This window comes from Lepisosteus oculatus, chromosome 4 (genome assembly GCF_040954835.1).
Source record: "Lepisosteus oculatus isolate fLepOcu1 chromosome 4, fLepOcu1.hap2, whole genome shotgun sequence".
NCBI classification, from domain to species: domain Eukaryota; kingdom Metazoa; phylum Chordata; class Actinopteri; order Semionotiformes; family Lepisosteidae; genus Lepisosteus; species Lepisosteus oculatus.
In genome coordinates, this window is record NC_090699.1 from 45,771,435 (window position 1) to 45,798,698 (window position 27,264).

At 44.8% G+C, this 27,264-nt stretch overlaps 1 protein-coding gene across 15 annotated transcripts in view; it reads right to left on the reverse strand.

Annotated features, from left to right (window-relative positions):
- The window catches only part of LOC102691337 (calcium/calmodulin-dependent protein kinase type II subunit gamma), a 111,753-nt gene that overhangs the window by 30,588 nt on the left and 53,901 nt on the right, over positions 1-27,264 (reverse strand). For 8 of the 15 annotated variants that reach the window (XM_069189281.1, XM_069189283.1, XM_069189280.1 and 5 more), the window contains exons 4-13: positions 26,605-26,659; positions 24,731-24,796; positions 18,778-18,850; positions 15,976-16,078; positions 11,948-12,031; positions 11,763-11,857; positions 7,941-8,063; positions 7,477-7,560; positions 6,526-6,568; positions 4,798-4,863 (exon numbers count right to left, since the gene is read on the reverse strand). In XM_069189281.1, coding sequence (XP_069045382.1) covers positions 4,798-4,863; positions 6,526-6,568; positions 7,477-7,560; positions 7,941-8,063; positions 11,763-11,857; positions 11,948-12,031; positions 15,976-16,078; positions 18,778-18,850; positions 24,731-24,796; positions 26,605-26,659 — 792 coding nt within the window. The remainder of the gene's footprint in view (positions 1-4,797; positions 4,864-6,525; positions 6,569-7,476; positions 7,561-7,940; positions 8,064-11,762; positions 11,858-11,947; positions 12,032-15,975; positions 16,079-18,777; positions 18,851-24,730; positions 24,797-26,604; positions 26,660-27,264) is intronic. The other 7 variants (XM_069189284.1, XM_069189286.1, XM_069189282.1 and 4 more) reach the window with 1 other exon arrangement.

Genomic DNA, 27,264 nt, shown 5'->3' on the forward strand with positions numbered 1-27,264 from the left:
TTTAGCCAACTGTCAGTAAAAGGCACAAAACACAATATCTAGCATTTGGAGCAAATACTACTGCAACCTGTAAAAATCTGAAAAGGCCCAGACATTGAGCAGACTTATCTTCACCCTGAACCCGCAGAGCAATAAAGTGTGCATGCAAACCTGAAGAAAATAATTCTTAAAAAGCAAAAAGATGCAAGGTCTCAAGTGTAAAAGCACTTGCCTGAAACTCAGTCTGAGCCCTGCAGTCCAAACGTCCGCTGACCTTGAGCAGAACTGGGGCGGCTCTACCAGAACTGCTCAACTACTGCTTCTACTACTATAAGTGAGAACCTCTGAGCCCGCAGTGTCACTGGTGAGAGCTGTATGCCTCCTCCAACCAATACAAACTAGAACACTGTTGCAGAACCAGCAGTGTGTAAACTTGTGAATGGAGAGCATTTCTCACAGTCCCCATTGTCTGCCAGTACAAGGGGCTGAAAATTGGATCTAAGTTTCCCACAGAATTAAAAATCACCTGTTCCCCAAATAAAAACAGAATTAGCTGGTTTTCCAACATTTCTGCCCATGCATTGGAAATAGTCTTGTGCATGAGCATCAACATCTGGCCATGCGAGATCCATAAGGCAGAGCTTTCAGACGCCGCTGCTGTGCCGGTGCTCAAAATGTTTCTTTACCAAGCTGCTCGTTACAGAACAGGGCTGGGCTCTGTGACTGCTGTGACATGAACAGCTCACTTTCACTCTCCTGCCTATGAAGGTTTCACTGCAGAATGAACAGAGCATAGCCAACACTTGAAGATGCATAATGGAACAAATTGCATTATCCAGGACTGCAATTGTTCTGCTTCTGTTGTATACACACAATAGTGCATGTGATTTGTGTCTTGGACAAAGGAAGCTGACAAATGAAAGACAAATTGTAATTTGTGCCTATTGACCAGGTATGAAGACAAAGTGGGCTGGTGATGAGTATTGATAGTCCTTTGAATGCTCAAGGTCAGGGCCTAATTCTGAAAGAGTCCTTTTCCACAGAGACCAACTCTACTGTAGAGTGCCGGGGATCTGTACACTGTGATGTGGTGAATGGGTGGACCTAAAGGAAATGGACACAGCATTTGAAGTCACCAATAAAGGTATCAACAAGGGGCTCTTTTTATCATAGATGTTAAGAGTCAGGACTAGCCAGGACTAAGGATTAAACTACCCAGTAATAAAATAATTAAATGTAGGAAAGTATTCTAACCTTCTTGGATTGCCTTTAAACAACCATCACAGACATGATGTGGCCAACTCAGTGAAGCTACATTTAAGACTCTGGCACGTCTGCTTACTTTTTAATATTGCAACTCTTTAATCTTGCAAAACTACAGTAGCAAAGATGCACACACTGCTTCTTTAAAGCTCAGTGAGGCGTCTACTGCTACAAACTGACCTAGGAGAGCCTGTCTATCACAGCCTGAGATTCTGAAAGCCTGGAGAGACTACAGGCATCCACCAGAGCAGAAGACGAGAGCAACATTTGTAACACCCTAAAACAGCTTGCCTGAGCTGCCTGAAAACACCAAAAAACAAGACCACGTATGTGATGATTATATACAAACCCACTTAAATAAAAAGCTGTTATATTTGCAGTGGGAGGATATGCAAAATACTGACTGGAGGCATTCAGCAAACTTACTTTCCCCATTTTCATGGCTGCCTGTGAGGGAGTCTAGGGCTCATTTCTCCGACCAGCTTCCAGTGTTACCGGCCTCATTTTAAACTGCAGCTGGAAGACTGGTCATATTCCACAACCCCTTCTTCCTTTTAGAGAGGTGTCATCTCACCAATGAGTTCATACAGTCAATACCATATGTAAGTATTGATAAAAATAAACTCATCTTCGCTACTATTTGCATTTCAACAACTCTACTAAGCACCTCATGCTTGGTGGACGTCTCTTTCATCATCTACTGTGGGAACCCCAGGGGAACAAGCTTGGCTCTTCTTAAACCCACTAACTTCTTAACATTATTCCCTTTGTAGAGCCCAGCCCAGAGGTCAGTCTGAGTCAGACTGGGAACTCTGAAGGCAAGGACAGATCCCTTGAGGAACGTTTCATAAGGGCAACCTGCATGGCCAGTTACTACCATAACATCATCAGTACTTTTGTTTACTGAGTGTTAATACACTAGATTACTCTTAGACCATGATCTTCCATCTTGAGTGTTTGTAAGGCCCTGCAATTCTACCCTTACTTAATTATTATTGCAAGTCATGGTGGTTTATTGCAGTACCACAGTGCCCTCATAATAAAAGCCACAGAAAACCACTGTGAAAGCAAAATACATTAGTAATCACAATTTTCCAAAGCAAATGCATGTAAGTACATGGTCACACCAGCAGCCTGGACCTCCAGTGGTCAAGAACACAGTGGTTAAGAGGGTCCTGTTGTGGGTGTTGGACCTGCAAGGCCTGTGCAGATGGCCTCTACCCTCAGCTACTACAAGAGCTGCTCCCCAGTTTCTACCAGCCAGCAGAGGGACCTGAGGGACTGCATGCGCCTCTCTCCAGCCATCACAGGACACAAGCAGTCAATGATGTTCGTTCCAGATGAAACCAGCAAGCAGGACAGATCAGCAACCACAGAAAAATGGTGGAACCCAAAATGCATCTGATTTCCATGCAATCTGACAGCGCATGCTTGCTTGCTGTTTTTGTGGTTTTCCAACCCAATGCAGTGTGGGATGGTATTAAATCAGCTTCTTCACCTGGTGGAGGGACGGTTGAGTTTGAATGTAAATCTGTACATCCCACTCCATTAAAGAGGTATTGTGGTGGTGGTGTTCATGAATGAATGGGTCGTTAATACCAGTCAGTACAAGTGATACTGAATTTACACGTCTTTTAAACTTTAAATTTTAGAGCTAAGGAAACAGAACCATGGTGCTTGTACCAGAACCCAGGTTGAACTCTTTGCACACATGCCCCCAGGTCAAGCCTAGGCTTATGCCATTAGTCAGCTGGTGCTGGCTCGACCCATCTTTAACTCAGGGCTAGCTGAGGTTTGTTGGTTGGCCTTTGCATTTATTGCTGACCACAACACAATGCACCTTAAGACTCACCCAGTACCTGTGAAGACTGCAGGTGTAGTCGGTAAGATATGTACCCTGTCTCCAATCACTGCTACCTCTGCAGAGGCACTGTGGGAAATACCAGGGGGCGAGAAGAGGACAGCCCGAACAGTGGCGTGGCCCAGAGAACAGAGCACAGCCCTTCGCCTCTGGGAAAGCCAAGACTGATTACAGGCTCCAGACTCAGAGGGAGATAGCTAATGGCTTTCTTTAAAGCAGTGTACCAAGGCACAAAATCTGTAAGAGAAGCTGGAGGACTTTACTAGCATACTTTTGGTAGCTATTACTAAAATGTGTGCTTCACAGTTTTCAAAGGGCAGATAGGATCATATTCAAAGATATTCCTGCCCCTCTGTCATAATGTACTTGGGTGACTACACTCAAAAATAAGAGATCTCTGTCAATATAAGGTCATCAAGGTCTACATTATGCAAACATAGGGTTAACAAAAGCTTTCTTTTGGCCAAATAGAAAAGACAACTAAGCACAAATTCAGAACCAAAGAACAGCAATAATATAAAAGAAACCGGCACCTTGAACTGATTAACACTCCTTATTACAGAACTAAAAAAACTACTGTTTTGAGCATTTGAAGATAAACCAATTGATCATTTACTTACAGTATGAGATCACTAAAAAACATCTTATCATTATCAAAGTCACAGTGAGCAAGAAGAGTGCTGGGACTACTCACATGAGCAGTGTTTTATTGTTTCTCAATACTCTGTCGACAATGATGCGTTGAAAATCCCTCTCTTTAATATGTATTTACATGTATAATATACTACTACAAATTAAGCACAGATGCTGTTCAAGAACATAAATGATAGATGTAAGCATTAATCTGATCTGATGTTTAATGTGTTTTGTTAAATTGTTAAACCTCAGGCTATAAAGCAGAACAATTTACTGGATGGAGCATTTTCTTATAACTGGAAGGCATTAGTTATCTCAAGAGATTTAAATGCTTTTGTATGTTATTCTCTGGTCTTGCTTTTCTGTGACACAGGTGAGTTTACCACAGACCCTGCTGTATTTACTAGCAGGCCAGATGATATGGTCACATGAACTGTAAAAGGTTTGAAGGAACGACGCATTATGTTGACAGAGGACACCTGAGTCTAGCTCACTGATGAAATCCACCAGCAGAAGAGGAACACACAGAGCTACTGTAATTTGCGATCTTGCACTCTAGTCTTTCACTATAACAGTGGCCTTTGGGTGTCTTACAAGCTGATAGTCTGGGACTGCGCAAAGATCATTGTGCCCTGCTAGCCAGGCATCTGCATGGGACACCAGAAGCTGGGGGGGGCACAGGGAGGTGATGGAAGGTGCCAAGGCAATCAGACTCCCACTGCACGGCAGATCGTACTATTTCACTTTAACAAATTGCAGGTTCTTGTACACAGGTCACCTGCTGGCAATGGGTACTGCACACCTATAATTGACAGTTTTTTGCCTAACCAGTGCAGCTTATAGATGAGCCTGCAGCGGATCAGACTCTGTGGAAGTCTGACTGCCGCCTGCAAGCGGGTGAACGAATGGAGAATCTTGGGGGCAAGCAGGCGTGTGTGTGAGCATTTGTGTCAGAGCGGGCATGCGTGCCAGTGTGACTGCAGGGCAGGCTCCCAGGCGACATGCTGGCTGGGACGAGTGGGGGGCAGCGGTTCCCCCCCCCCGCTGTGGGGACGTACCTTGCTCCGCCAGCGCTGCAGTGCTGGTGGTGGCGGCAGCAGCAGGGCCGGTGCTCTGCCGGCCCACTAGTGGACAGAAAGGCGCAGAGTTGGGAGGAGCCATCGGACACGGACAGTGTATGGCTGCAGCAGCCTCCCTTACAAACTGGGAGCTTGCCGTCTGATTAGCCTTCTCCGAGCTCCTATGGGAAGCTCAGAGGCTTAACACACCTGAACTCTGGCTTGCTGAGAGCAGTTTCACACTGCAAGCAAGAAATACTCACCAGAGGCCATGGCATGCTTTCTTTCACAGAGCCAGAAACATGGCACAAGAAGGACATCAATTACGGTACCAGAAAAACAGCTGAATGTGATGGGGGGGCCCTACAGACATGGAGATGGGGGAGCACTACAGACAGAACAAAGGGACACGATGGGCAGAACAGCTTGTTTGGTTTGTAACGGTTCTTGATGAAGAGGCCTGACAAAGTCCAGATGGTCAGCCCCCCACAATCTTTTACCATGGTAAACTAATGCAGTAATTCAAGTTCTCCAACAAGTATTGCCACGCCCTTGCAATGCATTCACAGTGGAGTTTCCTGTGATTTGCATTAGATATTTCTATAACTATATAGAAATACAGAAATAAGGTAAGCCTTTTAAAACTAGATATTTCTGTAAGTTTTACAATAGTTTGATCAATTTGTAATAGAACAGAATCTGTAATAGAAACCCAGTTCAATGGACTACAGAGGAAGGTAAAAGGAGTAAGGCTGTCCAGTCTGGACTACACAGATGGGGTTCAGGGTATTTTCTTTTTGGTCTGTGTCTCCATTCCCTGAAGCTCAATTCTAGATACTGGTCTCAGTGCCCTGTGTAACCATTTAGAAACTGTTGCAGTATCATAGGGATCCTAGTGTAATCATCACCTGAGGGAAGGCTCATTCAGTGCAGGATACACCCCCAAAGCACTACAGCAAGAGGCCAAACTACAAAACCACACACACACAGCTGCAACGCTGAAACCAGGACTAGGGAAATCTCGTTCCATTACATGAGAACTTATAAGATCCCTTCAAACGGAATCCAGAAGAAGTACCATTTTTACCAAAAGTAAAAACAAAACGACAATCAGAGATCCTCAGTGCAGAGGCAGCGTCCAGGGAAAAATGTGTTGCGGAGCCTCTTCTTACAAGGGTGGGACTGCAGTACCCAGTTCCCACAGCAGAGGTCACTATCCTACCATGAGTATGAGAGTGCCTCAGTGGAGAAGGGGTGAGGACAGCTCTGCTCAGACTAGGCTGAGCGGATGCAATCTTTCATTCCAACAAACCATTAAATAACTCTCAGCTGCAAGACCTTTTAATCAGTGGATTTCTTGGATCAATAAGCTACTTGCAACCAAACGAGGAAGATGGCCAGAATGGCCATCTCTTGTTTGCAACCTTTATTGCACTCCTGTGCCATTAAGCAGAATATATAGTTCCGTATCCCACACACCGATTCAGGCTGCCCTCTGAGAGGCTATAATTCCCTCAAGACAGGGAGAATAAGGGGTGGTTATGTCCGTGCTCAGTACTTTCTGTTCAACAAACCTTCTACCCCTCAAACAAAACCACAGAAAGAGTCCATCCGTGTCGCTTGAATTGAGGAGAAGTGGAAAAGAATCCCTCATCCCAGCAGGAGGTGGGAATGAACAGCAGACGTTCATCTCTTACGTAAGCAACACAGATCTTCCCAAGAACTCACCTGAGAAATTTCGGGAGACCAGCATGGTGGTGAGGATTGCTCCCTGAAATAGAGAGACTGGTGTTAATCTGTTTGAGCCGCTGTTGCACAGTTACAGCAGAACACCCCTGCCCACAGACACTTCTAACTCGATGTGAGCTGGCACACACAGTGGCAACAAAGGCTCAGCCTCCCCAGCATGTCAAGTAAGGGTAACACAGCTGTAAGTGTGGGGTACGTGCTCCTGAAAAGTGCACCATATAGCAAATCAATGGATGACCAATCAATTTTCGGCATGAAAATTAATGTAAAAAAGGGTGGGTGTGATTTGACAGTCCCAGAACACTGTCTACACAGTCATATAAGAAGTATTTGGTACATTTATTCTTCTCTTTAATGCTGTAACAGTGCATACGATGAAAGATGCTCTTTAGTGAAAGGTTCTGCTGTTGCTTCAGGTGTAATATTTAGTGCGGAATTAAAGGTATTTTACAATAAATGGTTACACTTCTGCCTATGCACTGCACAGGTGCAGATTTCTGAAGACCTCATGGCAATATAAACAGTGCATTAGACTGTGAACAGTATAGACAACACACGACAGGTTCATGAGTGCTTGTTGTCTGCTCTACCTTATGACTTCATCATTGGATCTACTGTACATTGATGCAAAGCACTGGGAAAAAGAAACTGAATCTTGGCGTCCATAGAATTGCAATGTATTTGCAAATCAGCAGATTAACTTGTAGCAGGCATAACTGTACAGCAAATGTCACTAAAGCAGACCCTGCACATTTGTGGTATAAACACCTTGTTGCACGAGCATCTGCTTCAGGGCCTGCATGAATGATCAGAAAACGCAGTGTTTGTGTTGCCCTCAAAAAGAACAGGAGAATCTGTAGGAACCCAGGCGTGGATGGGGAGGAAGAGGGAAAGGGGAACTCTGTAGAAATAGATGACAGGCCAGGCTACCTTGAGTTTTCTTCTGGCATTGAACTTGCGCAGACACTCCACTGTCTCCTGGCGGTGCATCATGGATGCCACAGTAGAACGTTGCTGAAGGAGAGAGAAAGAAGACAAGAAATGCATGAGGCAGAGTGGGAGGACTCATGCTTACTGGGGAGGACTGCAGGGGCTGGACTCCTCCATGCTAATGTCACCATACATTCCTGAAAACAGCTAATAGCCTAATTCGACATAAATTCAGACAAAAACATTTCCAATGCCAAGAGGAATCCATAACCTAGTTATTTCCAAGGACTGTGCTGTGCTTGCTTTCTTGTTATGACTAGTTTCTGCACAGCCCGTGGGGGGGATGTCTACTGATAGGGCCCCGGTTCTGCAGTCAGAAGTCTGACAGTAGAGGGCGGCATTGTCCATACAAACAGAGAAGCAACTAAGAGTGGGTGAAAGTCTGAAAGGGAGAGAGTACATACGCAGACCCAGGGGTGCTTGAGAGCCTGGTCAGCAGTGATCCTCTTGGCTGGGTTGATGGTCAGCATCTGATTGATGAGGTTCTTGGCCTCAGGGGTGACAGTGTCCCACTCTGGAGAGGGGAACTGGGATCGAGAGAGAGACAGAATAAGGAACACACAGCTCAGGCTTTCAATAATTACATAAAATAGGTTATAAAGGGCAGGAGGCTGTTCTTCTTGAGAGTCTTGTTTCTTTGCTTATAAATCTCATTCGGCCATTTGTCAAAGGACCAAGGGTGTTTTTCAACTACATTGCGTATAGCTTGTACCAGACACCTACCACGTTTTCAATAGGACTACCACCGTCCCCCAGTCAGCTGTATAAGTCACGTACAGAAAGAGGCCTTTGTGTTCAGCAACACTGATCTGTCGAGACGTACGGATTCCAAGGAAGAACCACAATCCCATTTAACCAAGTCACCATCACTGAAATGGAACCCTGCCAAACCAGTTTCTTCAGGAAGCTGCATTCTTGCAGGTTTCTAAACAATACTGTATGATTTACATACATTTAGAAAAGGGGTACAAAGAAAAGATTGTGCTTTCTAGAAAGGAAAGTTCTGTGTCTCTTTTCATAGAAACAACAAATAGGATCTGTCAAAAACAAGGCAGAAAGGTGTTTTTTTTTCGGCTTTAAAATCTCCTTCCTGGAATTGTTGGTCCAGAGGCACAATGTGGGGCATCACGCCAAGTCATGAGAAGATCCTGACAGAGAGAGAACTCCAGCGCTCCTGCTCTGACCTCCCTGGAGGGGTGTGCACCCAGCGTGGGGGCTTTGAGATACGCCTTCAAATCCACACTAAGAGCACTCTGCCCCTTCCTCCCACAGCGAGACAGCAGCAGGCCTGCTGCGAGAGGCCCAGATCAATGCACCCTCCTGCAGAGAGCAATTTAATCAGGGTTGTCAGAGGACAGGGAAGAAAACAGCTCTTTGTTCTTCCATGCAGAACCTGTCCCTTGAAAACGATTAGTTAGGTTTTCTAGTGACATTTATTCCAGTGAATAAATGAACAGTTACACACACAACGGATACAATGGCTAACAACGGCACGCACACGCAGACACATCACCGACACACACTCACACAGCCATGCAAGATCCCTGTTTCACACAAACGTTCTTGCCGTTCTGTTAAGCTTTTTAGCAAAAATTGCCAACTGGACAAAGGCAATAAGCGTAAACACTGGGCAGGCTTTCATTATGCAACATGGAAGTGAATTCCCGTTTCTGACTGGCCAGATACCAACGTACGGGTCTCCTGAGCACACACAGGGCCTTTCTTCAGCTGGCAAATGAAAACGTGAGCCTTGGTCCATCTTACGAGGCAGTTCAGCAGCAATAACAACTGCAAAAACCCAATCTCACGCCGTCAGGGAAAATGCTGAAAGCCAGGAACCTTAAGTGAAGTGCAAAAATAATTCAAATCTACCTACTTAAGTTACAAGCAACAGCCTAGGAGTCCCAGTTTATAAAATTCAGGGAGGAACACAGCCCAACATCCCCCCACCACAAACACACACCACTCCCCCTCGTCCGCAATGCGTCTCCAGCCCTGACAGGATCAATAGCAGTAGCACAGCTCTCAATTGTGGCCAATTAAAAATTAACGAGGGCGTCAATCTTGCCCCTTTAGCAGCCCAGATGCTTCCCTGTAATGAGATCAATACCAACGCCCAGTTCCCTAGTGGGGGGAGGACTGTGTGTGAGGACGCTACCCAAATGAGGATGTGGGTCCTCATTTGGCAGGCAAAAGGGGACTGATCCCAGTATCCCGAAGGCTGGGAAGAACACACACGAGCCCCTGCTATATTACAATGAGCACAATGTCACTGACTCATGCCACTGAATTAAGTATTGGCCTGTCCTGCCCTGAGTGAGCGACCGATCAGCAGCCCAGAAGGTTGCTCAGTTTCTTTTTGGCCAGTGGGTTTTGAGGTATCAGTTTAATCTAGCATAGGACAGGAAGTGCCAGTGAACAGCGGCACAAGGACAGCCATGCATCTTGGCATGAATGTATGTTTTAAATTTAAATTTGTCCAGTACACATGAATCTGTCTAAGCAGAGGATGTGACAACTGACATACTGTTCACTCTGCTGTTGTGGATATACTGCCATTGTGTCAAGAAACATCCCAAAAAACTGCCAGTAGACACCTTTCCCCTTTCCTGAGAAAACAAAGGAAATGGTGTTTTATTGGAGACTGATGGTGTCTTGTGAGCTGTTTTGCACATTTGGATGAGAAGGCGATGGGACGCCACTATGAGGACAGAGATAGAGAAATCTAATGGTACAAAATGGGAAATACTGGGACTGTAGATGCTACTTATGAAAAAGACTAGGGTATTTATATTGACACAATATAATCACTGTGGGGACAAAATAAAAGGTCATAATGTTAGTATACTGTATATAGATAAATGTGTAGATTGAAATCAGGAGATGGTAAGTGAATGCAACTTATAATGCTCAAGTAAGGCCTCATTGAAAATACTGTGTATAGTTTTGGTCAACAGATTATAGAAATTGTACTTATTTATTCTATATTTATTTAACATTATACTGCTGCTCTGGAATCAGTCCAGAGAAGAGCAAACAGATACATTCTGAGGCTGACAAGCTGAAGAAACTGAACCCTTTCTAAGATTACAAGGGGACCTGATACAAGTTTTCAAATCTTCAAAGGCACTGACAAAGTCAACCCAACGGACAGCATCAGAATGAACTGTGAAACACAAGCAGAGAACACAAGTGTAAACTATGTGGCAGTCCTTTTTATACAGACAAATCTTTACACAAAGGGCTGTGGGAATTTGGAACAAGCTACCCAGTCATGTTGTTGAAGCAATACTCTGCCTTCTTTTGGGAAACAGCTGGATGAGATCCTCAGATCAATTAGCTTCTAACCTCCAAACAAGCTAGATGGGTCAAACCTTTCTGTTTCTGTTTCTCTTTCTGTTCCAACGAAAAATAAAATCTGAGTAAAGACAAACTTCTGAAATAAAGCCATTGTGTGGCATGTACCATTTCAGAAAGGACTCTTTTCATCACAAATCAGACAAATTGCTTCTAACTGAGACCTCATTAATAAGAGAAGGTTACCAAAACGGATTTCACCAACATTTACTCTCCTGGGTAAGGTTTGTGAAATGTTTAAATTCTTTGCAAAATGTAGTCTTGCTGGACTGGCATCCTGTAATGTTTTGGAGCTGTCTACTGAACATTTCTGACACACAAACGACTTCCACGGCAAAGTCTACAATGGCAAAAAAGGGTGCTAAGAGCAGGAAACAGAGAAGAAACAGAAAAAAGAAAGAGGTCATGAGAGGGAAAGTCATATCCAAAATGACATGGATATGCACTTCACAGATTACACTGATAAGGTGCTAAAAAAGCCGTATTGTTTTTGAAACTCAAAACACATTGAAAGCACTTTGTCTAATTTTACCGTATGTTCAGGAATGCTGAAAACAAGGGACTCAATGTGAAGTCTAAACAAAGTCTTAGACCTAATAATAATAATTTCACAAGAAAAATGTCACCTAATGTTTCCATCCAGGTCTCAAAGTCCTAAAGTCCTGACACTTCCAGCTTCGTTCTCAAGATCACTTTCTCTGGCCTTCCTAGACTGTTCCTGGAAATACCCTGACCTTCTCAGATTACAGCTGGACATTTAGTGAAGAGATTTGCTTGGGAGGTGGGCTGCAGGATGACTGACCCTGGTTTTTAAAGAGCAGTCTTGTGCTAGTTGTGCGAGTGTGTGCGTGTGGGAAGCCCATACTCACGTCATATGCGCCCGCCTTGATCTGCTGGTAGAGCTTGTGCTGGTCCTCGTCCCAGAAGGGAGGGTAGCCCACAAGGAGGATGTAGAGGATCACACCTACACAGAAGATGGACAAGCAGCATCAGATAGCACTAGGCCGTGCCCTAAAGCATGCTGGGACATGTGGAGCAGCGCTGGAGGACTTACCACAGGCCCAGATGTCCACTGGCTTGCCGTAAGGGTCCTTCCTCAGGACCTCGGGGGAGAGGTAGCCAGGGGTGCCTGCAAAACCTGAGCAGAGAACAGCAGGTCAGTTAGTGCTTCAGTCTGTGCCAATCCATGTAACTGGAATGCCCCACAACCCATTCTGTGCCATCCTGCATGGCACCAGTCCTATAGGTTGGTTTGGGATGACATGTGACATCTGAGCACACTTCTCACCTATTACCCTCAACAATCTGTAAATGGCACAAGGTTTCTTATCAAAGGCCTTGTAAACCTCCTTGTATAAAGGCATTTGGCACATCAGTCGATGAAACAAATCAATCAAGTGAAATAACGTCTCAGAAATGAGGCTGTGATTTAACGCACTGTCACTGTAACACACATGGCAGTATCCAGTGATCTCCCTGGCAGATCAGAGCTCTACAGTTCTGTACTGAATCCCGGATCAAGACTCAGAGACAGGATGTGCCAAGCTGCAATTTATGTATTTTTTCCATTGGCTTTTCACAAGGCTAAAGCCCTAACCTCCTCAGGAAACAAAACTGAACTGAAGCTTTGACCACACAGCCCGCAGCAGTCAGGAAACAAACTCACAAACACTGATAGGATTTAACATTGCTGCTTTTGGGCATTTTTGCAATTAAACCTGGATGTGTTCCAAGTGACTCTGCACCAGCCCTGTATGATTTAGTGTGTGACGGGAGATGAGAACACTGGCAATCGGCCCGGGAAGCCGAACAGGAGAGGAGACCGAAATGCTCCGTGGGCGTCCAAGTAGATGCGCACACACACTGCACCAATGTCTCATCTCTTCTTTCTTGGCACTGAACCTGCTGGCATCGCTGAGGGCACCACACGATTGCCGGGGAGTGAAAGTGGGCAGGGCATTGATGCTGCCGGAACGTGTCTGCAGGACCTGGTGAGGGTCTGTGGTGTGTCCCAAGAGGGTCACGCAGTCCTGTGGTCAAGACTGAAGGCCACTGAGCTGCTGCGCTGAAATTCTGTTCAGGGTCCGAAGCACCCCATCGTGGGCAAAATGATCATGATCAGCACTGCCTGTCGGTGTTGTCAAAACAAACACATGTGGAATACTCCTGTCCCACTGGGCACAAACGTGAGGTCAACAGCAGGATTTACCAGTGACAGCAACTCGCCATAACAGTGGTTGGGTTTACTAGAGCCTGTTGCTCTGCGCAATAACAAAATTTAAGAACTCATCAAATCACCTACACAGTAACGACTCTACAGGTGAGAAAGATCACTATGTAATGTACATTTCATTGGCTCTACCAGGAATAGTCAAGTACCAGTGAACTGCCAACTATTCTAGCAGACAGTGTTAATCTGCATTCTGAATTACTCCGTGGTGAAATGCTTAAATGCGTTGAAGTGGATTTGATAAACATGACTGGATTTGTCTCAGACAGTGCCAATTACATGATCAAGGCATACAATGACATTATGTGAGACTTTGTTTTGCCAAATTCTGTAAATTTCACAATAAATGCCTATAGCAGACACTCTGGGCAATATAGAGGCAATAATATCCCCAAAACAGATAAGCTTATAGCAATTGTGAAAGAGGCTATTAATCACTGTCCAAGCAGCAAAATACTTTATATACAACATGTGTTTTACTCTAGAATGAACTACACAAAAACCTGTCTCCTGAATCCACTACATCCCAGTATTTGTAGAAAATAAATAGACCAAAATGCGGTATTTAAAGAGCTGAAAACATTCAATGTCAAAGCTTGGTTGATCTAACATTGAATACAGGGCACTGGGACAGCAGGTACAGACTTGCTGTTAAAACTTTCACTGTTTTTTCTGAAAAACTGACGGCACACTTAAAACCAGAAAAATTAAAACAAAAACATGTTCTATTCAACCTGTTCATTGATCTCTGAAGGCTGCCAGGATATTCTACTCCAAACAAGTATGCATCGATAGTATTTCAGACTTGATGATGTGATGAATGTAGATCTGAAGAGGACAGATACGCACAAGAAAACTGCAGTGAAAAGTGTTTGGATGAATTTTGGAATGGAGCAAGATAATTATTCCCACTCAACACCTCAAGGCTAAAAGATTTGTTGCAATTTGATAAATGCGTGGGTACAGAAGGAAGTGTTTCTTCATGTGGGCTGTTTTTCACACAGCAACGTCACTCCATGAAAGAAGAACAGGTAAACCACGGAGACAGACAACACACTGGACGCTTTCTTTCACTGATCTGGAAGTGATATTTATGTGCTCACTGCAAACTACTTTTATCTTATTTATTCCTTTTATCCAATTTTTATGTCAGCTGTTCATTTCCTGATTATAGTATTTTTCATTCCTTCAAACAAAGCAAAACTATTCTGTCGACCCATGAGTTCTAATAATCATTTTAATTTAATGGCACATCATCTGTGATACTGTTGAATACAATAGATGTGTTGTTAAGTGTCAGTACATGCCTTTATGCCTAAGCTGTATTAACTAATTCAGATGAAGATACAACAAAAGGATGATTGTATAATAAGTAGCATTAAAATTAGCACTTCTTGGAGCTGAAATACAAGCTAGAACATTAGATAAGAAATACTCTAGGTCCTACTTCTCAAACTTCACCGTGGTACAAGTTAAAGTGGCATATGGCAGACTGACAATCATGACAACAGAGTGAAAAGCAGACTTCCAATTAAGAAGTTTAGTAAGGAGCAGGTTTATTGAGGCCAAGTAAAGAGATGAGCCACAGATTCTCCTACCACCGTTCTGCTGTCACTTCGAAGAAATGTGACAAAGCTCTTGATAGTAAAAAACGGGCAGATCCATTTCAGATCTGAGCATTTAATCCTACTACCAGATTTTCGAAGCCTGCAATCTTCTATTGAGCACATTCTCACAGAAATATGTGAGGAGTTAAATGATGGCTTGGTATTTATGAGTACAAATAGTAGCTTGAAAAATTGCGCAAGGCAGGATACACCCTGGATGAGATTCGAGACCATCGTAGGCCACAGACACACACACTAACGGCAGGGCCAGTTTTCCCAGAAGCCAATTAAATTGCCTGTCCGTCTTTGGACAATGGGAGGAAACCACATGTATATGGGGGGAACATACAAACTCCACTCAGATTGCACTCCAGGAATAAAACCCAGGGCACCAGAGTTGCAAGGCAGCAATCCTAACCACTGCGCCACTATACTGCCTGTATCTGTATATACACTTACATACTACAAGAGCAAGTATGCCATTCCAGTATTTTAAAGAATCTTAATTTCAATATGGTGGTGGATCCCGCAGTCTGCTGGTTTTCACTCCATCCGCGCTCTGCATCTCCAGTGCTGACTGATCTCCAGTGCTTCACTTGCTCACTTGTTTAAACTATTATTTAACTGTCAAAAATCCCCAATTTCAGGAGTAGTGTTTCCATCAGCTTTAGCACACAGAATTTCACTCAGTCTCTCCCCAACTTGCTAGTCATCATTTTGGACTGAACAGCTATTGCTAGTTGATCAACTGTTAGCAAACAGGCACAAGCAGGAAGGACACTGTAGCAGAAACCCCCACAGTGAGTGGTTACTCCTTTTGCAGGTCCAGTTGGTTACATTTCAGGCAGCACACCAGAAACAAGGCAGTTCTAAAACTCAGACGTTGTTACAAGGTTGATACCCATTACAGATGCCATTTGTCCTTCAGAGGCTGAAAGCAGTTTGCAAATATGCCTCAAATAGAAAACTAAAATCAATGAGCCTGTGATTAAGAGCTCAGATGAAGCAACAGCCAGAAAGCACAGTGTTCCTCCAGTACCAGGGCTGGGCACCACTGCACCCTGATGAACCATTTCTGTCCTTGACTCCCCAGGTGTAGCACTAAGCATTTCCTGATCTCACTGAGGCCTGCTAGAAAGGCACCGTTGTAGCAGCACCAGCTGGAGACAGAGCACTGCTACACTGAAGTAGGGGCTGTAGGTTTACACAGAGTGCCGCTGGTGCTGAAGATGGATGTGCGCTTACCAAACCATGCCTGCTGGTCGCCCTGCACCTCGATGGCCAGTCCAAAATCAGCCAGCTTCACCGCTGCCCCCTTCAGCTTGCTGGCCAGGAGGAGGTTCTCAGGCTGAAAGAGAAGAAGACAAGTTTATGCACAATCACACAGCTGCCTGTCACTCTCGGATCCTCACAGTGGTGAATTTATCAGGATTCCTCCGTAGACAGGCCTAAGGTCCTGGACCATCTTAGCCTTGAACACAGAATCTTATTCAGGTATTCAGAATTCTCAAAAGCAGTGCCAAAATCATCCCAGCAGGCTTTTTCAGAATCAGCATTTGAAATACAAACCAGTTAACAAGAGCAAATGTATGTGGAAATGCATTTAAAAATGACGTCTTTACACAAAGGGTGGTGGGAGTGTGGAACAAGCTACCCAGCCCTATTTTTAAAGCTGCTGCCCTTGGCTTTTTTCAAGAAACAGCTGCCATTTTAGCAAATACAAAAGCCAGGGATTTATTATAAAAGCACCACAATGTTCGGAGCAAGTGTCCGGGCTGAGGTTTCAAGTGTGAACCGAGGAAGTGCACAGAGGAGGCACGTTCTGCGAGTGCGGGAGAGAGAAGCAAAAGCGAAAGTGCGCACAGACGCCACACGGCGCAAGATCACACATCCTCCACAGTGTAGATGGCTGGGGAGACTGGCCGCGAGGGGCTGGAGGAGGAAGTGGGTTCAAGAATTGTTCTCGTTCACACCTGCCCTTCACAGCTACAGTGCGACTCGGGACGGACACGCTGCGCAGTGCGGCTGGCCTCCTCACAGGGCCTGGCGTGCCAGCACATCATGGCCCACGGCGAGAATACCAACGCGTCCCAGCTCAAGAGTAGCCTGTGTGGCGGCTGTGCAGTACACCAAGGTTTAATTCGGTCTGGTGGCACCGCCTGTGCACTGCGCAGAGGACAGCCTGACTAGAGAAAGGACACAGGCCACCAGGCCCCACTTGCAGTCCAGTCTGGTTTTTAGACTAGTGATGTTTCACTCAGAAACACAAGAGGGCGCCGATCAAGTGCTGAAATCTGAAACTCCTATGCACCCGGTTTCTCCACATTGAGCACTTTTCCAACCGTCCTGTGGTATAAGTGATCCTCCTCTTTCCCCCACCGGAGGTCAGTTTCATCCTAGAACAGGAGCAAGTTTCTGTTGTACATAGGCTCTGCTCTATTGCATTGTTCAGTATTCTTTCACTTTCTTCTTTCTCAAACTATACAACTCAGACATGTTAACAGACCATCTAGCACTGGAGCATGTATAAACTTGAGGGGCTAACACATGATAATGTTAGCCACAGAGTGGTGGTTAGTGCTCAGGACTATGAGCCAGAGAGCTGTGAGTTCAAATCTCAGGTGACACAGTTGTTTGTTGTCTTGAGCAAGGGGCTTTAATTTAAGAGTGCTCAAGTAAAAGCCCTACTCTATGCATGGGTCTCCAGCTAACATCATAAATGAGAATTCATTCTCAAATGCCTTACCAGGTAAAATAAAGCACTCAAACGTTGTACTTGAAAAACATTCAGCTAGTCAGTTCAGACATTAAAAAGGCCTTTTTTCCTAAGCTTTTCAACTATATTTTCAGAATGCACTAACTCAAGCAACTGATCAAGCAGAGGTCTTAACCCTAAATTCAACAGGGACAACGACAAATTCTCCCACTGCAGGAAGCCAAGATCAAGAGCTGGGTTCCTGAAGCCATCCAGCTCACCAGGAGAGTAGAGGTCACTTTCATTTTTCACACGTTTGCTTCCGCAACTCCCAATCTAAAATTTACCCCGGGCTCTGCAGCTCACAAACACCTGAAAGGAAACAAACAGCAGCACAACAGTGAATCTGGATTTCATTTCCAGAGAGACAGGGCCCCTTTCACCCTGAGGAAAGGCAAGAGACAGAGAACGAGAGAAATGGAAGACAGAGGAAGAAAGTAAGAAACACCACAGTGGGAGAGTGGTATCTAATGTTTCTTCTATGTACCCACTGCACTGGGGTGACCTTGGGGGTGTGCTGCACAGCGGACACGTGACGATTCTGTTAAGCCCTCTCTGGGAGTGAGGAGCCACGTCGCCGTCATGATGAATTGGAGGTGACATAATGAGTCCCCCCGAGGTCTGGGGCTGGCGCAGCTGTGATGTCACGCATCGCCATGGCAACCTCCTGCTACATCTCTCCCTCTTTACCTTCAGCTCACGTCCCACACTGACGCAGGAAGCATGTCGACTCGGGCAGGGCCACCACGCTCCGCGCCATGCAGTGTCTGAGCCATGTAATGTCACTCCGCACTGATGCCGAAGGAGCAGAAACAGCAAACCTCAATTCCTTCAATGTCAATATAAGCAGAATATGTGCAAAGGAATGAAATGTCCTGCAGCAAGGCTTACCGATACTGAGTTGTAGTTTGTAAAACCTGAAAGGCCTGAATCCTGCTGTGCAATGCAAGTCTACTCCTGTTGCTTGCACTGGCGACTGGCCGGGGGAGGGAGGCAGTGAGGACAGGGGTTTAATCAGTATGACCTCCAGATTACAAGAGAAACCCAGGAAGTACAAATGGATGAGATCGAGACTGAAGACTGACTAGCCAAACAGCAAATACCAATGCGCAGGCACGATTACTCTGGGGAAAGAGCCTTTAGCACCCAAAGCAACAGACACACTTTATTGCCTTCTATCAGAAAGCAATCAGTCCCCTGTGAAGGCTGCTGGAAATGTGACGCAACGCGTTGCCATGGCGATGGGTGATGCAGTCTTAATCTGTGAGGTTGCCGTGGCGATGGGTACTCACCTTGAGGTCCCTGTGCACGATGTCATGCTGGTGGATGTGATTGACACTCTCCAGGATCTGATGGATACACTGGCTGTGGAAACAGGAGCACCTGCATCAGCACTTGTAAATGACAGGCAAGAGGCACGGGAGAGCTCGCAGCAGCCAAATGGAGTTAGGCCCTGCAAAGCCCCTCTGTCAGGAATAAGCTACTAGACGCCAGGAGGTGCAGGAAAAGAGGAAGGAATACACCAGGCACTGCGGGTCAAAATGAGCACTTCCATCTGTGGAATTTTCAAATTCACTCATTTCTTTCTGTACCTGTACAGTATATACAGTATCTGCATGTTGCCTGAATTGTTGTGTGGAGCTCTTGCAGGTATTAATCAGTCACATAACATTGTGGCAGTTCTGCAGGGCTCTTGGTTGGAGTTCTGCTGTGCACCTATCAGTTGCTGCTGCTGGTGTTTAACACACTTCTATAAGCCACTCCACGATCGCTTGACGTTCGAGGTTTTCACCAAATGTCACCACAGAACTGCCCCTCTCTGTGGGATCATGCAGTGACCACACTTGCTCTGTTTTTCCTTTACTCGTTGCCTTAGTCTAGGTCTCAGGGGTTGTGCCTGCCCTCAGCTGGATGTGGACAAGACGCACTAAAGAGCAGCATTGGTACAGTGCCTAAATTATCATCCAGCATCACAAATGGTTACCCTGGTACCGGTACACAATCACTTCACAACTGAAAATCAGCATTCCCCTATAGAGCTACAAGACAGTGCTTTACCGCACTATACAACAGCAGGACGAGAAACTACAATTAAGTGTGCAACTGTTCTGACATGCAAGCATTTTCAGACAGCACATCAGAAAAGAACAGGCCTGGAGAAGGGAAAGGTAATTAGCGCACACACAGCTGGGAGAGAACAGAGCGAGAGTGAGGTTAAGAAAGAGAGAGACTAAAATATTTGCAAATGTTTTCTTTTGGAGTTATCGGGAGAAAAGCATTATTTTTTTCCCAAATTTGGCAAAATCCTCATCCTGCATTCCATCCCGTTAGACAGTCACTAGAGCCCGTGCCCAGCAAACAGGAATGACTCTCTCTCTCTCCCAGTTCTGAGAAAGCAGTCTCCCAGAAACGTTTACACCTCATCAGATTCCTGTTTTCAGAAGACAGGGCCGAATAAGGGAATTCAACCACTCCATCCCCTTTCCCAATTCCTACAGGGCCACAACCACAAGAGGACAGCAGGGCTATGGAGGCCCTTCCAATGCTGTATTTTAGTTATAGACATTCTTAATGACACTTTTCCTGAGGTGTGGTAGGCAGGGTATAACCAGTGGGTTTTCTGTTTGAGCTGTGCTCCCAGTCCCTCCTGAGGGCGTGTGCGGAGCTGCAGGAGTGTCTCCTCACATGGCCGCTGGTCATGCTGGGTGACCACTGACCGCTAATGTAATGATAAGAAAGAGATACTCTCTTTCCTGAGCCCTGTGGTGCAGAACTGGACTGGTGAACTGAGGCCAACAAGCGAGTGTTTTCCAACAGTCACCTTTTATCACTTTAAGTGCATTTTAAATGCATGCTCTTTGAACATAATCAACAGTGTAATTTGGTCACAGTAAAGCAATGAAGGTTTACTCTAGATTTCAATGAGGGAGAGGACAAGTGAGTTTTCCACTATATACCTCAGATAAGGCAAGGAACTTACATATGCATAGAGCACTTTAACAGAAGAATGGAATAATCTCTTTACACTGCTGTGCCTTACAGCAGTCGACCAGCTTTGTGACATCCTGGCTTGTGGCAAGACACAGGAGGAAGTCAGTAGCTGCTATACCCCAGCACTAGGCTGGGGGTAGGTGAGGCTATTTTCTTCAAGTACGGGTCTTGGCACACGTGTGCATCCTGAACAGTCCCACAACACCAGCTCAGTGGTTTCAGTGACCCAGGAGTGGGTCGACGGTGGGACTCACTGGGCCAGAGCTGGGCTCTGTGAATACACACGGACTACAGAACAAATGGAACAATCGCAGGCATCTACAGCAGAGCCTCATGACCTGACGAGACCTTGCTTCAGACCTGATGGTAGGCCAAGTGCATTTTGCAAAATACAGAAGGGGTTTAGGCTTGGAGGGGACCGTGTACATACCTTACCAATGAGTGGCTTAACTGTCTCTAATTGGGGGAAAAAATGGGCTTTGTGTAAAGAGACCATGAATTATTTCATCCCTGATTAGAGATTTTATGTAGGCATGAGAGTCTTTAATGAAATTTAATAGCTGTGATGTCTTCTGTTGGTCCCTGCTGTCGTATAGGTATAATTATCATTGTGTGATTTTTCAAGCACACATATTGCAAGTACAATTTCAATCCTAAAACATAGCTACTGTAAGCCAATGTAAAAAAAAAAAACTTTAAAATCCTGGCCTGTGGCAATTTTCATTATTCCAATAAACACCATTTTTGCTGACAAGCAAGCAGTACTGCTTCATTTCCACAAATCTCTTAATGTCAGTTACCATCTTCAGGGACTTGCAGGCATGGGGGTGGCTTGTAGCAGTTATAATATACTATACAGTTGTAATATACTGTATATTATAAAAAAAGGGAAGAATGGTCTGGCCGCTATTCCAGGGTGGAAAGGCTGGGTGCCGTGTACCCTATCGCCTTGCAGTGGGGTTTGGTCACTTTACTGCACTGGTACAACAGCTAGCCTGATACCAGCACCTATCCTCTCTCCATCTGGAAAAAAAACACCGTTCAGCTCAGGATTGAAAATTGTAAGTCCCACGGTCAGGTCGGGTCCTTCGCCCTGTAGAGCTTGCTGTATTAAAACCAGCAGCATCGACAACACCAAGCTCTTAAAGCTCGTTTTATTGAAAAGTATTAAAAAGCAGCTGAATGGAGTGACCTGAACGGCCCGGCGCAGCCCCCCTGTCTGGAATAAGCTCCCAGACAGAGGAAGATGCAGCAAGAGAGGAGGGAATACACCAGGCACCGTGGGCTAAAGCAATGATTTCCATCTGTAGGATTTTCACATTTTCCAATTTACTTCTGCACCTGTTTATATTAGCATATTGCACACTGTATAATAAGACAAACTTTTACTAGTTTTCTAAATTTCTATACGAATGGTCCAGATAAAATGCGCTGGATATACGTCTTTCACTGTTGTGCTGTCCTCGGTTGTCTCTACCACACCTCCTGCTGGCCTCAGTGCTCTTCTTCAAACCTGCGGTCCTCTGCTGCCCTGAATTCCACTGCAGGGGTGTGGCCATAAGAAGGCTGCACCTCACATTCCATTTCCCTGCTGCGGCCTCAGGAGGATGACTAACTCCTTCACCCAAGTCCAAGTGACAAATCACAGAAATAACATGATGGTTGGACATTCTAATTCCATTTCCGCCCCCATGTACACCCGCGCCGTCGCCACGCCATGCTAACACAAACTACCCCTTCCTGCGAATGCTGCCTGAAACACATCGATTGCTTTTTAAGAGCCTAGCAATTTGGATTTTTAAAAGATGTTTAAATTGTTGTTAAAAAAATGAAAAGTAAGCCACACCTCATTTTTACCTCTTTCTGTGTAGAGCAGTGAAGCAGTGTTTTCACATGTTCAGAACTGTCTAATGTATGCAATGCAATGCAATGGTTTTATTCAACGGAGATGAGACTGGGCTCTTGTCCAATCATGATTACAAGACCCAGGGTGCTGCACCATGTCACGCTGAAATGTCTCAGATCATCAAACAAATTGAAATATTAGACAAGGATAACACAAGTAAACACAAAATGCGGTTTTTAAATGAAGGTTTTTATTAATAAGGGAAAAAAAAATCCAAACCCTTGCCCTGTGTGAAAAAGTGATTGCCCCCTAAACCTAATAACTGGTTGGGCCACCCTTAGCAGCAACTGCAATCAAGCGTTTGCGATAACTGGCAATGAGTCTTTTACAGCGCTGTGGAGGAATTTTGGCCACTCATCTTTGCAGAATTGTTGTAATTCAGCCACATTCGAGGGTTTTCAAGCCTTAACCGCTTTTTTAAGGTCATGCCACAACATCTCAATCGGATTCAGGTCAGGACTTTGACTAGGCCACTCCAAAGTCTTAATTTTGTTTTTCTTAAGCCATTGAGGTGGACTTGCTGGTGTGTTTTGGATCATTGTCCTGCTGCAGAACCCAAGTGCACTTTAGCTTGAGGTCACGAACAGATGGCCAGACATTCTCCTTCAGGATTTTTTGGTAGACAGCAGAATTCATGGTTCCATTTACCATAGCAAGTCTTCCAGGTCCTGAAGCAGTAAAACAGCCCCAGACCATCACACTACCACCACCATATTTTACTGTTGGTATGATGTTCCTTTTCTGAAATGCTGTGTTACGCCAGATGTAATGGGACACAAACCTTCCAAAAAGTTCAACTTTTGTCTCGTCAGTCCACAGAGTATTTTCCCAAAAGTCTTGGGGATCATCAAGATGTTTTCTGGCAAAACTGAGACGAGCCTTTATGTTCTTTTTGCTCAGCAGTGGTTTTCGTCTTGGAACTCTGCCATGCACGCCATTTTTGCCCAGTCTCTTTCTTAAGGTGGAGTCATGGACACTGACTTTAACTGAGGCAAGTGAAGCCTGCAGTTCTTTGGGTGTTGTTGTGGGGTTTTTTGTGACCTCTTGGATGAGTTGTCGCTGTGCTCTTGGGGTAATTTTGGTCTGCCGGCCACTCCTGGGAAGGTTCACCACTGTTCCATGTTTTCGCCATTTGTGGATAATGGCTCTCACTGTGGTTCGCTGGAGTCCCAAAGCTTTAGAAATGGCTTTATAACCTTTTCCAGACTGATAAATCTCAATTACTCTGTTTTTCATTTGTTCCTGAATTTCTTTGGATTGCAGCATGATGTCTAGCTTTTGATGATCTTTTGGTCTACTTCACTTTGTCAGGCAGGTCTTATTTAAGTCATTTCTTGATTGAAAACAGGTGTGGCAGTAATCAGGCCTGGGTGTGGCTAGAGAAATTGAACTCAGCTTTCCAAAGATGTGATAAACCACAGTTGATTATGTTTTAACAGGGGGGGGGGGGCAATCACTTTTTCACACAGGGCCATGTAGGTTTGGATTTTTTTTCCCTTAATAATAAAAACCTTCATTTAAAAACTGCATTTTGTGTTTACTTGTGTTATCAGGAAGGGGGCAAACACGTTTTCACACCACTGTATATTTAATTCAAACTGATTTAATGAATTTTAGCATAATCCTAAGAATTAAAACCAATGTTCTTTATGTAAGCCAGACAGTACAAGCCCAGAGCGGAATTTAACCAGGATCAACTTTTATGAACAGTGTTATTGCACCTTAATTGACCAGTATCAGGTCCTGGGCTTAACATCTCATCTCGAACAGCACTGTCAAGCCAGGACAGTGATTTTCCAAGTGGCAAATCTGAACCAACAAGGAGATACAGCAGTTTAAGAGGTGGGAGCAAAGGGCATACCGAAGATCTCCATTGGCAATTTTCATCACAAAATAATGTGCAAAAAATGGAAAAGCACATGGCTAAATGAACAAAAATGTTTTGTAATAAAACCACAACTTCAAACACCCAGTGGCCTTTCTGTACCAAAATTAAAATGGCAGTTCACTTTGACGTCTGAGGAAAGCCATCTGAAGAGACTCATCTGTGCCTTTTGCGAGTGTCTATCTTTCCGCTTCAACTCTACAAAAACATCACCGTTTGGATGCCTTAAACGACTTTAACGTCACCAGAGTTTTATATTGTTGCTTTTAGCAAACAAGGTAAACCTGTAGATAACTGACTGGAATATTGTCCTGGTTTGTGAATACTGTTTTTTCATGCTGTTTTATGTTTGTGTGTGTGTGTATAAGAGAGGGATAAGCAGGCCCGAATCTCCCACAGCTCTGACCTGCAGTCTGCAGTCAGTAGTGAGGTAACCATAGCAACAGTAAATTCCAGTGCCCACCTTGCATCAGCTTCACTGTAATACTCTCTGGCAACGATGTCTTCAAACAGCTCGCCTCCCGTCACACTGTGGAGACACACACACTGTTACCATACATTGAGCACACAGCAGAGGCAACAGGTGAGAGACAGCCTGAAGGAGCCAAGGGAAGTGTGGCCGTGGCCCCACAATATCACAGGAAAAGAAGGAGGATTCCAGTTTCATAGCAGTTTCATCCATTTTGGGTCTTATCTGCAGCAGACTCTTGTTTGGAAGGCAACATCAGGAGCAGAATATGTCAAGTTTGTCATCTTATCGACTGGCTCATGCACAGAAAGGCTGGTGCAGAACCTTCTCAGAGACATCTTAATAAGGAACAATCCCTCCCACAAACTACAAGCTGGTACAATACCAGTACCATTCTTTCAGAGACAAAAGCAAAAAAAAAAACTTTGAATCCTGTTGCCGGTCAACAGGCTGTTCTCATGGCAACAGAAATTGCTTCTACCAAATCACAAGCCAGGAACAGACACCTTTTCTTCCCTGCAGACGAATGTTTGGATGAATTTGTTCTTTAAGTGTAACAGATTATAAGTGAGGCCTGAGCTGCAGCATAGACGTGCTGCCTGGAAGGGCTATACTGTGCAGAGGCTAGTTATTTCAGTGGAAGCTCAGCACTTGGTTTAGGATGCGTAATGTAGCTTAACACAGCTTCACCTGATTGTCAGGTGAAGGCCACACTTCCCCGCTCACCTGGTTTATAAGGAGGCTCAGTTCTTTGTTAATTTTCTGTTCATTTTTTAGGAGCACAGACATCACCATAATTTACTTACCTCTCAAAAGGTGCACTGGATCAAGATCATTGATATGGGTTAGCCACATTCACAGCCAGAGCTTAAACAGACAGTTTTCTACAGGCTATGGTTTCAATTCTGAATCTACCGCAGGCTCACATGGGTTATTCAGTGGAATCGAGTCAGGGAGCCTTATATTCGTTCTAATCCCTAGATAATTGTAAAAACGAACAAGATATCCTGATATGTTTTAGAAGATGTCGTAGTGCATTACAATGGTGCTATTCACATTCAGCTGGTGGAACACAGATCTTAAATGATACAGCTATAAAGAAAGCAACATCAGGGGAATAGTTCAGGAAAAAAATCGTCTGTCATTTTATAATTGCAATTTTTGTCCATCTAACATGTAAAAGGGGCCACGCCTACTGCAGCAGTAAGATGCTACTACTGGACCCTCCCTTGCAGTGCCCCTGCCCTTCTTCAATATGTCATACTGGCTCTGACAGTGGCCTTTTCACAGCAGCTTGAACAGAATGAAGTTCAGCCACGCTGTAATAAACCTCTCTGCTCTGGGACAGACCTTTCAACACCCTCAACGTTTCTTCACTCGGTTCTTCATGAGGGAATTCATGAGTGTATCTGTTTAGACAGAGTGGGGTTGGCCTCGGCACCTGAATACCACGTCATTCTAGGACACCCAATCAAGTTAAGTTGGTTAATTTACCCAGGTGCTCTAGATCACTCAGCTAATTAAGAATTAGACTCTAATGGCCTGGACTTCAGGTGCCTGTCTTGGCCACCACTGGTGTAGACAAACACGTGGTTTTAAAGCGATATGAAAGGTCACAGTTATGGAGGTGAGGCATTTGGAAGGAAGGCATCTACTGGAGTGATCTAGTGGGGGATTCTGAATGAAGGCAGTGAGAACGTGCGAGAGGGTCAAATAGCCTAATGAGTATACAAGGGAAGGAAATGGAGGCTTTGCGGCCTAGCGATCAGAGCTGAGGAACGGGGTGCCAAGGATTCAGCTCAGTGTTTTAGCTTGTGAGCTGCAGTGTGGCCTCGTGTTTGAGAGGCAGAGACTCAAGGGATACTCACAGGTCAAAGACGAGGTAATGAAAGCCTTCCTCGGATATACTGTCATGAAGTCGCACTGCAAGAGAGAACAGCTCTATCAGTGTGCTATCCCAGCCAGGGCAAGTCAGTGCATTGTTGTGAATACACCACGTGCTGAATGACGTACATTTGATTTTGCATACCCTGTATAACCACAGAACAATAAACACTGATAATTCCCAGTCAAGTACTTTATTGCCATTCCCCATTAATCAAGCTTATCTGCCAAGAGTGGTTTGAATAAAATGAAAATCCACGACAATCTCCTGGAATAATTATGAGCTTGTAAAGCTAAATTTTTCTCTGGGGTTCCTCTTGCACTTGTGGTGATCCAGGTAGCTTCAGGCCCTATTTCACCTGAATGTTACGACAGGACAATGTTCCTTGATGGACAGCCTGCAGCATGGTCGAATTTAGCTAAAGCCAGTGTTTCTTCAAATAATTTCTCTGGAAGGAGAACAGCTTATCTGTGCAGATCAAATGACAGTCCCTTAATTAAAAGTCAAACCATGAAACAACTGCCATCCTACAGCAGCAGCAGTGGCTCTTATCGCACAACACTGACACACTGACGCCACATAGGTACAGATGCAGCCATTCAAAATGGGTGGGGTATTTCGCAGTAACCCCGGTGGGCGTGTC